At 42.9% G+C, this 13,360-nt stretch overlaps 1 protein-coding gene across 1 annotated transcript; it reads right to left on the reverse strand.

Annotated features, from left to right (window-relative positions):
- Positions 1-451: 451 nt before the first annotated feature.
- nup155 (nucleoporin 155) lies at positions 452-12,635 on the reverse strand. Its single transcript, XM_068706212.1, has 34 exons — positions 12,494-12,635; positions 12,085-12,263; positions 11,440-11,577; positions 11,207-11,303; positions 10,948-11,018; positions 10,778-10,870; positions 10,021-10,284; positions 9,865-9,938; positions 9,682-9,773; positions 9,475-9,572; positions 9,198-9,365; positions 8,967-9,067; positions 8,586-8,756; positions 8,365-8,475; positions 8,146-8,240; positions 7,968-8,053; positions 7,481-7,622; positions 7,239-7,305; positions 7,032-7,147; positions 6,626-6,729; positions 6,307-6,440; positions 5,933-6,124; positions 5,505-5,643; positions 5,270-5,405; positions 5,017-5,170; positions 4,833-4,937; positions 4,103-4,257; positions 3,889-4,018; positions 3,683-3,796; positions 3,473-3,593; positions 3,279-3,389; positions 2,751-2,887; positions 2,532-2,638; positions 452-1,652 (listed from the first exon to the last, which is right to left on the reverse strand). The coding sequence occupies exons 2-34, from the start codon at positions 12,224-12,226 to the stop codon at positions 1,514-1,516; spliced, it is 4,104 nt and encodes a 1,367-aa protein (XP_068562313.1). The 5' UTR covers positions 12,227-12,263; positions 12,494-12,635; the 3' UTR covers positions 452-1,513.
- Positions 12,636-13,360: the final 725 nt, after the last annotated feature.

A 13,360-nucleotide genomic window follows, 5' to 3' on the forward strand; every position in this document is an offset into this window, starting at 1 on the left:
AGGGTTTGGACCATTTGATAGATATTTTAAAACATAACGTTTAAGACTTAATTGGCTCCATTCAGCGGGGCTACATCATACATGCTCTGTATGTAAAATATATAAATAGAATTATTTTTGTTTTACCTCGCAACAATGGAACACCGTGTACCTTTATTTTGAAAAGCTATGTAAAATAATTATATTTCTAAATCAAACAAATGTAAAAAAAAAAGTTGTCATAGAAGGTATAAATATAATATTGCTGCTCACACTGCAGACTACAAAAGCAAACCTAAAATGTCTTCTAGCTACTTATGCACAAACATTCTTAAAGAGTATAAACATTTAAAGTGAGTTACAATAGAGTGAAGAGCTGGGACTGTATTGTGTTATTAGTTTTATCTGCTAAACCTTATGTACGGTATAAATGTACTGACTCACTGTCATTAAGAGAGAAATCAATCCAGCATAAAGTAAAAAATATTTTATTTTTCATAAGGCTATAAATTCAGCATAATTGTGCACTAGAGTGCACAGCAAATTGAAGAAAAAAGAAACTTAAGCAATTACTGCAGCAATTACTGTTGGTGATGACGGTTAGAAACCCTATGTGCCCGTTTCAATTAAAGATAATCATGTAAACAAAAACAGTGAAGACATGAAGTCCATTATTGCACTCCCTCTGCAGTGTAACATTAGAACCCAAGGCAACTTAATACTCCTTTCTCCTGCCAATTATTGTACAATTTAACACAAAACTGGAACCAAGAACGCACGTTTGTTGGTTTACAGGCAACAAGTAGTTTCTGTATAATGTCTTCAAACATCCTCATACACAAGATCAAGTTTTATTTCTTCATAAAAATGTTTTATTTTTTTCTCCAAAGTTTGCAGCATAGCACTGAACTGCACCGTGTTAAAAATGTCTTCTACATTGAAAACAATCACAAAATCACTGTTAAATGTATCAGCCAAGAAGACAAAAATGCTCACTCTAAATAATAATCATAAAGAAAAAAATGTTTAGGTGTGTGTGCATGACCTTTGGCAGAAGAGACAACATTATGGCCAAGTTATGTACATAATTACAACATCCAAACAGGAACTGTTTGGAGGCAAACGCAGAACAGTCGAAATGATTCAAAAGGCTTTAGTCAGATATATTTAGCAAGTGGATTCAAACGAAAATATCCAAAATCAATCCATAAGTGCATTTTCAATATATGAAAACTCACCTTTAAAATTCAGAGTGATTTCATCTCTTTCAGACAAAGCTATTTGCACACAATGCAAATAACCAGCAGCCTTGCTTTCCTACGTTGTATTTCAGCATTATGTTTAGATTCATGACAAAATGTATTAAATAAGTTATAAAACTTGACTCTTCTGTCTTACATTACTGTCATCTGCTCGCTGCAACACATCAGACTGAAGAGAGAAAGAGGCAAAGTCGACTGTGGAATACAAGCATCGTGTCGTGTAATCACACTTTTAAATCAGCCGTTATTATTATATAACGTCATTAGGAGAGTCAGTGGAGCTTCTCCAGCTTCGCCTGCAGCGACTTGAAGTTGCCGATGGTTTGTTGAAGGGCTGCGTTTGGGCTCAGGGACTGCAGCTCCACGAGGTATCCACAGATGTCGTCTAGACACACGTTGGTGAACCGTCGTCTGAGACGGGAGGGAAAAACTAGCGGTTAAACCGAGTTCACTGAAGATTTTGACAGGTTCAGAAACACAATATGCACCTTGCTGAAGCTAATATGAGGAAGTCCGAAGTCTGGGTTAGTCAAATCAAGCGGTGAAGTTCTATTATTTCCCTCTTTGTATTTCCCCAGACAGCATTGAACTGAAAAGACACTAACTTTGGGAGGAATCCACTACCCATCTGTTACCGTTACATTGCCAGTATTGACAGGCGGAATTACAGCGACCAATTAACATTTAAATGAACCTATGGCCATGTGAGCATTGTTTTAAAAAAGACTTAAAGTAAATGTGGACCTTTACATAAAACCCCCCGGAAAGTAGTTCTGACACAAACAATAAGCATCAATCTTAGACGGTGGGCATTTGGAGTTCACAGTAAGGTTTTATATCTGCTGTGTTTGACTGACTGAATGTTGCTGCTGCTGGTAGCACACAAGTGATTGACAGACATGATGTGCTGCCTAGAAACTGCAAAAAAAACACCCCAGTGTGATCAAGATGAGAGCCGTTTTTCCCCAATGGTAATAATTTAGCTGTCCTCACCGGAGATACTATTATTCAAAATGTTCTGCGTTCATCAAACTAACCATTGGTTAAGCATTTCTCTTCCTGTGTAGAAGGTGGAAGGTTTAATCTAAGAACACAATCATTGTATCTAAAACAGCTCATGATAAAATGAGGAGGAGTTCTTGTCTTGCTCATGCAGCAGCATGGATGCAGCATTAGCCGTCACAGGGATTTTAACCAGGGACCTCATGCTAATGCCCCTGTAAACACAAGCCAAACACCACAGCGCCCACTACAGGCCAGAAGTGGAACAGCTCCCCAGAGTGTGCTTACCTGTCATAGGTTGGGACTCTGCTGGGATCGTCCACGTATCCGGACAGAAGCACGTGGATACACTCCACCAGGTGGAGCGGCTTCTTCAGCCGCTGCCAACAGGGATCCTACAGGCAAGAAGAGATGAGGCAGATTGGTGGATTAAGCAAGAGGCAAGTTAATCCTCAATCCAAGGGCAAAAAGTGATGCATTGAAATATGATAAATCTGAGGCACGTACCCGAGTTTTGAAGAGTTGGTCATAAACCTCCAGAAGACGTGGCAGCTGCACTCCGATCTCCTGCATGGTGGAGGTGACGAAGCCCACATCCCAGTGGAGTCGACACACCTCCTGCTCGAGAAACTTTACGAGGAACTCTACAACGAAAAAGGACGCATCGGCACTTGTTAGCATTGCATACTCAGCACTTTGTACATCACTGGGGTAAACTTTTCTTTTTTTCTTTTTTTATAAAGTTTGACAGTTGATTCTGTGCATGCATGCAAGTACAGAGGATGCATTTAAAATGAATCATTGTCTCCACAGAGAGGACAAGTTGGAACAGGCTGGTTGTAATGAGAGGATAATTAAGCAATCACCAAGAGCACCAGCGTGACCCTGCAGGCCTGTACCACCGAGGCATGATGACATAAATGATGCAACGGGGATGTCTAATTATATTACTGGTAACAAATTAGTAAACTGCAAGGTGGAAAGTTCTGACGAGAGGAAAACTGAACATGATTACAGGAAGGTATGAACGCTCACCCAGAGGGAAATATCTCGGTGTTCCGGCGTAACTCTTTCCCAGTGACACCAGCTTCAAACTGAGAGACCTCATCCTGTCTGCTGGACTCATAGCGACGCTGTCTCCCAGCTCTAGAACAGACAAAATAATTATTAAAACATCATATATGGCAAGGAAGCGCATTATTAAAAAAGGTTTGGTGGCGACCACTCGCCTTTTTCCATGATCTCTTGCCACAGCGAGTGCACCAGGATTGGGTCGGAGTGTCCCGCACAGTGAATGATGGCCAGCTTGCACTCGGACAGTTTGAAATGGTCGGCGAACTCCCCGTAAAGCTGTACCAGAGAGCATATGTTCAGCATTTAGAAACGTTAATGAAAATTCTTTATAATCCCCCAACTCCCTATTGTTCTGCTGCTGCTACCTTAGTGATGTCCATAAGCTCTGAATCCAACTGAGAGATAACATTTTTCACTGAGGGATGATGAGAGTACTGTCTGATCAGGGTGTCCTGGATCTGTACTTGGATACGCACCAGCTGAAGAAAAGGACCCAAACACAGAAACCGAGTGGTTACAACGCCGAATCCCTCGAAGATTACTTAAACTGTGATCACAAACGCAGACGTACCTCCATCTTTTCTTCCAGCTCGTGAAGGAACTCTCCATCAGAGGCCTGAGCCGAGATGCACGAGGAACTCTTCGCAGACAGGATGGCTCTCGCGATGTACTCCAATCGCAGCTTCAATGAGATCTCAGTGCTGAAGAAACAGAGAACATTTAAATAATAATTGAAAAGAGCTCATATGCTGTAAATGTGGTCACCAGGGTCTCTGTGTCCAAACCTGTGCATGTCAGCGAGACGGGCCAGTACATGAGCTGCCTTGCCAAAGTTGCGGTTCTTCTCGTAGTAGCGCCACAACAGGTCCATGTTGTGCACCTTGCTCTGGTCCTGCTTGATCATATGCATCAGGTGCTCCTCCAGGTACAGAGAATTCACCTGAACAACAGAGGACAAATAAAAAGACAGCCATCAGACATATGGCGTGTCATTACACAAACACCTGTGAAGTGTCTCGATTCATCAGGACAACAGCATGTGGGAGCGTGGGGCAATACCATCTGGATGTGCTCATTTAAAAAGGTCTGGGTAAAAGAACAGCCTGGATATACAACATACACAAACAAACTGCATTACAAAAACAATATGTAATATATTTACTGTATTAAATAAATACAAATGTGCTTTGTTGAAATACTGGCTTCCCTGACAACAATGCTACAGCCAGTATGTTCTCCTATGAAATGACCATTCCAGTGCATAAAGTCTGTTTTAGTTTTGGCCCGTGTGATCTTGTCCACTCTTATTTTCAGATATGTAACAAATTGAAACGCAAACACAGCGTGCTGCAGCCATGAAGCAAGCAAACTGGATCAACAGAAATAACGTAGCATTTTACCAGACCTAAGAAGCCTTTTACAGGGGCCTCCAGTACCCATTTTATACACTAGCCATCAGTGTAACATATTGTTCCTTTATGATGCAAGACAAACACACATGGACAGATACTGTACCTCCAGTAACTTGTCAGTGAGGTCGGCCTGAATCAGCCAGTTGTACAGAGCGATGTGAAACAGCTCGTCCTGAGACCTCTGAGCCAGACCGAGAATCTGCTCAAACTACAAGGAAACATATTTTCATGAAACATCTGCATTGCTCTGGCAGGAAATAAGCATCAACTGTCAGCTTCTCACTCACATGAGCTGTAGCTTCTTCGTTGCTGAGCATGTTGGGGTCAGAGGTCATGACGGGAGGCCCGGGCTGCTTCGGGACGCTGGGGGACTGCGGGGCGGCTTTGCTCTGGTTCACCAGCTCCTGCATGGTGTCTGTGATGCACTTATAACACGAAAGCCTGGAGCAGACAGAGGAGGGGGTGAGAAATGCTGTGACAATTGTCTAAAATGGTCAATCAATGATGCCGATTCGCGTGCCAATTCTGCCTTCGCGTTACCTTTCCTGGAAGGCCTGCTGGCCCACTCCGTCCTCCTCGGGCTCTCCGTTCTTGTAGAAGTGGGGCCCCAGTCTCTGTGGATCCTTCTTGTCTGCTGCCGTGAGGCACAGCTCCAGGACTCCCTCGTAGAAACGCACTGAGACAACGCAACAGCATTTGTGTCAATAAATGAATAACAGTATTATAGAACATATAAAGTAGACAAGTACTGGAAGTATGTCTTGTGTGCCCCTACCTTGTCTGTACTGAGAGCAGACCAGCGGCAGGTCTGTGTGTTGGCTGATCTGCTGATAGAGCCGCAGAGACTCCCTCAGCGTTCGCTCTTTGTCCGCTTTGCTCTGAATCTGCTTAGAGCTCTGCAGCAGCTCATTAGCCTGAGTGCGAGACAAAAGCAACAAATTCAGTATCACGACACTTGGATCAATGTTGGGTAAATCGATACCTTTTAACGACTTTGATGCCGCTAAAATTATCCTGAAGATCGCAAGAAATTTGAAAAGCACCGAGACATCAATAAAACCATAATTGCAGAGCCTTGAAGCTGTACTAAAGGCCGACACATTTACCTATATCTAGTACCCTTTTTAAGATCTTAAGATAATTCAGCTAAGAGTATTAAAAAAAGAAAAACTTTCAATGACTCAAAACACCATATGTTTGTACCTTGGAGCAAACGCTGTCATCGCTGCTGTACAACAGGGGACAGATGTCGCGCAGGTGATTGCTGATGGCTTCCACGGAGGCGTTATCTTTGATGTAGACATTAATGAGGGCTGTGATGAGCGCTCCAGACAGCTCCTTGCCTCGGATCACTACATCCTTAAAGCTCACTCCCTTCATCTGCTCTTGAAACTCCTAAAAAAAAAAAAAAACAGAAAAAAAGTGAGCAAAATACTGGATAGCTCACATGGCTCACCAGGTTTATGGCGGAAAACAAAAAGGTATTGCAATTAAGAAGGCATGTGGAGGAGTACTGCAGCGGTGATGTATGAGCACCTGCAGGTGTCTACAGCAGAAGTGTTTATGCACACATGTACCTTTGGCAGCTCAGACATAATGACGCTGAACTGATGATCACAGAGGAGCTTCAGGAGGGCCAGAGTCTGATAAGAGCGATGCACTAGCTGCTGGATGCCCTGCAGGGACACCTTCTCATAGACCTGAGCCTTGGCTATTAACAGAGACGGAAACACAAAAGGGACAAGAGATACAGGAGTTTGAAGGAATGAAGACGTCACTGTTTCCTCTTTTGTTGCTACATCAAAGTTCCACATTTACTTGATTAATGATACCGTTGATATTTGGGGAATCAATCATGACAATGGTTTAATCTATAAACCTGCACACATAACTCACTGTGATATTTTCTCTGGAGCTCCTGCTGGACCTGCTGAGAGCTGGCACCGTCAGGACGCATAAATCCCAGCAGCCTTTGCTGCAGGTTGGCAGGGGAGCTGAAACTAACATGGAGCAGAACAGATGTTATTCAGGGGAGGATGGGAAACAAGACTTAGATAAGTTTTTGCAGGTTCCAGTTTCTTGCGGGAAGTACTTTCAGTGGCAAAGTAGAAGTAAGATGAAATATTTATTTTCCATGTTCGTCACATAATCGGTCATTATGAGCTTGAGAAGGCCTTCATTATTTCTCATTTGACCAGACCAAAAATAAACCACCTGTTATCACAGGAACTAACTTCTAAATGGCACCTAAGCAAGGAAAATGAGCGAACAGAATCTGTGAAAGCATCAAAGGAGCTCTCACCTTGCAGCACCAAGAGCAGACGGACTGAACTGAGAGTTTTTATCAAGAAACTCCCGCAAACCGCAGAGCTCCATGAGCACTGACTCCAGCTCAAAAGAACCAACGCTGCTTTCCAACTGTGGAGACAGCAGGTAGTGTCAACTAATCATTCTAAAAACGTACATAATCACTATTGAACTGTTAAATAAATGTAATTATGATACTTACAATACTGACGGTCTGATTTCCTTTGCTTATAGTTTTCTCAACAGCAAGACTGCCATCCCAAATATTTCTGTTAGTGGTCGGCAGAGAACAGGGGAGAAAGACATGTTGATCAGAACTAACACCATCGTCACACATCAGCATCCACACCTCTGACTATAGAGACACATATCTAATTTAGGCTCTCGCCCAGAATAAATATTCAAAAGAAGCCAATGTGACCGCTAATGACACGATTTACTTACCCAAGAATGCGAGCAAAGTAGACACAGATGCCGTTGTGCTTCCCTGAGAAAATAACCTCTGGGCCAGCTGACATGGGCGTGATGGGGGCAGAGCCAGAGTGCATCGGTGCGAAAGGTGTGGCCAAAGCTGGGGGCACGATGCCTGGAAGAGTAAAACGTTTACTACGGCTGTCAAGTTCTGCCAAAGCGACATTAGAATATCTGTTCTTAAAAAAAAAAACAAAGGTTCTAACAATTCAAATGTCTATTTTTTCATTACTATTAGCCCTGATGTTTACAGATGTAAACATTACACATGTAGTATTAAGCAATGTGACATTTAACATGTTTTAACATTACATTATGTTTGTATATCCTGTTAAACCAAATGGTTGGATACTTGTGAACATGACAGTGTGTACATGAGGCTTTGCACAATGTCACAAGAGTTTAAGCTGATATATTCGGTCTTTAGCTATATATAGGTCAATGTTTATTATTAATCTACCTGGTGCTGGAGAGCTCATCACGGGTCCAACAGTACTGGGAGAAGTCATGGCAGCTGGGAATCTCATCTGTGCTTCTCCTCCGTATCTGATCACGACAACATCAAAAGGAGCTGCTTTTAGTTTGTGTGCGGTATGAGCGAGTGTAACTCTGAGCGTGTGTAAACAATGTAATCTGACCTGAAGAAGGCTCTGGTGGCCCACTGTGAAACCTCTCTGTCACAAGCCGCGCTGGAACAAGCCAGGATCAGTGCTGTGGCACAAGCCTGCTCCTCCTGCACAGAACAGATCAACAACTCAAATAGACACTACAAGCACTGTGTCATGTGCAGGTTTCAGGCTAAAGGCCGTGTTAAGAGGATTTTTAAACATCACACATTTAATAGTTTAGCTTCGTACCCTGTGCAGCTTGAAGAAACGCTCAACCTCTTCATTTTCTCCTCCGGCACAGCTCACCAGGAGGTGACGGAGCTGGTCCACCGGCCGCAGTTTTTGGAAGATATGACTCCCCTACGGGACAGCAAGGAGGCTACTCTTAGTATACATGATTGAGACATTGTTTTTGTCACAATATGACAACATTGAGCATGTGTGCAGCATGATGAGTCATGAGTTTTCACCTTTGCAGAGAGAAGGACAAACTTCTGCGGAGGGATATTGTGCTGTTGAACCACCACAGGGGAGTCAGTGATGGGGATCTGGTCCTTGTTCAGGGGAGTAAATATCTTGGATGGTCTCTCCTCATTAATGGCACAAAGAGCCCAAGAGTGTCCATCTACATTAGACATCATCTGCAATAGAAGACGGGAGAAAGAAAGACATTGTAGGGTTTCTTTTAACCAGTGTAGCCTTTTAGGTGGTAAAACAAGTTGTTATCAAACAACAACAAAAGCACTTGTATACGTAATCAGCAATACAGAGAAGCAACGAATGGTAGTAAGAGACATTCAACTGCTGCCTACAATTTTACTCCATTTATTGTACGTTTCTTATGTGCCAACCTGAGTCTCCATCAAGGGTTTCTTGAAGGGGAAGGAATCATGATTGATGCACCACAGAATGTCACTGTCCTCTGTCTCGGAAGCAGCCATTAACAGAATGCCTGAAGATTTAAACAAAGAAAAGACAAAATGGTATTACATTATATCAACTAAAGGTAAAAAACAATGTTGGGTTTGACTCCCATTGGGTCTTTCTGATAAACTGATGAAAAGCAGACATAAAAGGTTTACCTTTGCTGTGTAGTGCCTTATGGACCTTTGCAGGTTTCTGCAGAGTAGAGGATGCAGAAAACCCCGGTGGCAGACGGACATGGACCAAAGCTAGCAGGCTAGGTCGAACTGCCACATGCCTCTGGTGTAGAGGGGCAAAGGGTGTGGTGCTGAAGTAGAGACGCACACCTAGGGAAACAGAGTATATGCAGGCACACATGAAGCATAAACATGTCATATTACTGCACATGTTTCTAACTGTTTTTACTCATCTTCACTAGTGTTCGGTAATGTTTACCTGCATGAGTGACAGCAAGCAGGTGACAATCCGAGGACTCGGATCTGTCGATCACAGAGATCTGGACGACAGGTTTGAAGACGGAACGATCGATAGTCCTGCAGAGGAAGGAGAGGTTCAGCGAGACGGAGAATAAATGATTATTTCTCTTTAATTAATGACAGGTGTGAAAGAAACACGACTGAGGGTCAACAAACCGTGACATACCTGGCTATGTTTCCAGCAGCCGCAACAACGGTGTTCTGTGACATGGTCGCCACACGACTCATACCTTGACCATCAGCCCCCAGGTCATACACCTAAATGAACAGACACACAGGGAGTCATTTCAGCACGTCGACAATCACCACACACACGAAATATTGACTTGACAGTCACTAAACGCCATACCTGCAGGACACCTTTCTCAGAGCGTGTGAATAGTGTGTTGCGGGAGTTGTCAATAGCAATCTGCACAATGGGGTCTGTGGAGCACAAGGACAACAAACTTGAAAGTTAAGTTGAATTAAACTAAAGACATCGTTCCACGTGTGTCCCTCTCCTCACCGTCTTCAGAGAAGGAGAACTGGAGCACAGAGGGGACGAGGAAGGACAGAGAGCTTTTGGAGTGGTTGATTTTTCTGCAGCGCTGGCTCAGCCATCCGGCCTCGGCCTGGTAAGCGATCTCGTAGAGGCAGCCGTCCTTTCCCGCCATGAAGATGCGTCCCAGGTCCGTGGAGGTGATGGACAGGATGTAGGTGTTGTCTGTGGGGATTGAGAAGAGGGGGTCTGGCAGTAGCTGCATCCCACCAGACATGCTGTCATTCAATCCTACAACAAAAGAAAGAGAGACACACAAAGATTACAGATGAACCACCGCGGGTTCATGCAGATATTAATGGCTTTGTACTGCTTCTTAACTGTGAGCATGTTTAAAATGAGACAGTTACAAGATGATAGTGTTATGGTACAGCAGCTGTCCTTATCTGGTACATTTGCCTCGCTTATGAATATCTGGCACTTGCTCGTACATATGTGAGGGTAAGTGGCAACAAATTTAGCTGCAAGCTGCCGTGTTATGCATATTCTTTGCAGCTTTTAAGCTGTTGGACATCTTTTATTGCACTGTAGCGTGATATGATTATCTTGTTACAGGATTACCCAGAGGAGTTAGGATAAGAGGTTAAACTCTTACAGCTAAAATTTCAATTAGTTTGAAAAACAGAAACACGTGATTAGAATATTCCTCACTGGCATCTACATAATCACATGCTACAGGGAACAACTGAAATGCAGCGTCGCTGTGATAAGAGGAAGGACTCACCAGCCTGGCTCTTGGGGAAGCTCAGCCCAAGGATCACAACATCCACAGAAGTGGCCAATACTAAGAGGTAGTGAATGTGTGGCTGTAAAATCCCTGAGAAGAAAAACATAAACATTACTCAGATAAATAAAAATGTTTAATTAATGCCGAGTTTAAGTGTTTAAACATACCTTGTTTTGGTTTTACAAGGCCCACTGCCAGAATGGTTTCAATAAGGCCATCAAAATAGGCCACATCCCCTCTGCAAAGAACATAAGAAGAAAAACGAGAAATAGCTGTCTTCACTCTGGATTTATCATTAACGAAAGATCACAATTAATAAGGAATACTAACAATACATTTAAGCTCACCTTGTGGGCACTTCAGTTGGTTTCATGTAACACACATCGTTAACGTCACTCAGTCCCATATAAAGTAAAAGGTACTCACCCATCTTCATAATTCCACATGAAGATGTCATTGTCAATAGTAAGCCATGCTCGACAGATCTCTGGAAAAACTCCCATCATGCAGTTACATTGCATATCTGTAAAATGGTTAAGTTGAAGCTCAAAACAAAGCAATCAACAGTAGACATTTTAGCTATGTGTGAGATGGAAACCTCTGGGTCCAAATAAAAGTAGTCAATTCAATCAGTTTTTCCTGAATAAGTAAAAAGATACGGCTGAACTGCTCCACCAGCTCCGGAGGAAGAGGAACTCGGCGGACGGCACTGAGCTCTGGGAGATTCGGCACACTGAGTAGACCTGGTCCCTGGAGGGGGTAGTCCATGTCCGACACTCCAGAGAGGCACGGCATATCTATCAACACAATAAACAACAACAGAGTTAAAGTCTGGTGATGCCCTGCACTATCCACAGACCAAACTTTGTATCCCGATCATAACACAGTTATCTGGTATACAGACATATTCCATTATAGAGCAAACAGTGTAAATTCATCAAAATACTTGGATGTAGCTTGCAAATTGTACTTTCCGTAATCCATATCACAATATTGAGGCAGAGAATGGCAACTTTTCTTTTAATGCATTACAATTAAATCATAACACGCTAGCTCTCTGAAGTTACTTGCGAAGTAACTGACTGTCTCACGGGATCATCGCTCAAACCTGTCTCGTGTTGTTCTTTTACATCAGTGTGTAAACAACCATTGACAGCACCAACAGTGACTACCTTCCCACCGCCTACTCTATCTCCTCTTTTGTACCATCGGGCACGGCATCCCTAGTGTAATGAGAAACCCTTGAGTTTGGTAACTCCTGTTAGGTCTGTCTCTCTTCTGCCACATCCCTCCACATGACTCACTGTGCGACGGGACGCTGAGCAGCTCCGAGAGGTCCGGAAAGCAGCGGTCTTCCTGCAGGTGTCTGTCAATGAGCCGGGAGGAGTTTTCCAGCGCTTCGGCGAGTGCAGCTGCTGGGCTGCTGGGTCCAGCGCTGGACGGCATGGCTGCGCTACCACCGTGAACGTACCTTCAGATGATACTGTTTAAAACCAGAGTAAGACAACAGCGTTAGCTAAGTAAGGCGAGATATCACACGTGAGCAAGGAAGGGATGTACGGCTGTCCAGTGGCAGCTAATGTTAGCAAGCTGGTGGAAGAACGCCGGTTAGTTAGCCTACTGCTAGCTTTGAAACCTTATTATTTAGCATGCAAAGCTAAATGCTAGCTAAGTGTGAAATAAAGTGTTTTTAAAGTCAACTCGTTGCTTTACCCGACTGGAAAGATTCCGCGTGATGGTGAGTTATATGACACTGAGGTTTTGTTCACCAGTTGAGCAGCTGAATTTTAACAAATACATCAAACACACATTCAACTAGCAGCCCGCCAACCTCATGCACAGCGGCAGAGGTGAAAGGTTTCTTTCCGGTGAAACGTTCTTCTTCTTCGTTCCCTTAATTTCGGCAGACTCGGCCGAGTGAAAAATTGCGCTGCCATCCACCGGTCAATGTAATATTATCTGAAATATTATATTTACCACACTATGTAATAGTGAAACAACGATGATTAAACTCAACACACTGCCTCAGTATGCTATATATAAATAAATACTTTTATTTTTCACTTTTTTCTTAATTCATAACACATTATCATTTCAGCACCAAAAGAAAAAAGTGCAATTCCCTTAATGTGACGTTTATGTATTGACTTTTTGTATTTTGTCACATTTATAAATATTACTGTACATGTGCATGTTTTCAGATACCCCATTATCTTTTTGATACTTTAAAAAACGTTCTGTATTTCTGTACATGAAAAAGCATGTGACATACGATAGACCACTAGTTATGCCAAAAAGATACACAGGGTCATAGTAATAGTGAAGGCATATTCTTGTTTAAATTAATCCTGCTCGGCTTGATTTCACACAGGAACGGTTTAGTATAGGTTACGCATTCCTTGCAACTAGTGTGTATTTTAAATCAAACATTTTCTACCAAAATGCAGAATTAAAGTAAAAATAGAAATTGTGCACACTTCATCAACCAGTAGTAAAGAGCAAGAGTCAAGAGATTTCATTAACTTACGTGCCAGCTGCTGCACATCCCCACAGTCATAATCACAATGGCAAGATGAGCTT

Source organism: Cebidichthys violaceus, unplaced genomic scaffold, assembly GCF_023349555.1.
Source record: "Cebidichthys violaceus isolate CVI_PGR_0920_01 unplaced genomic scaffold, fCebVio1.0.p SCAF_12, whole genome shotgun sequence".
Classification (NCBI taxonomy): Eukaryota; Metazoa; Chordata; class Actinopteri; order Perciformes; family Stichaeidae; genus Cebidichthys; species Cebidichthys violaceus.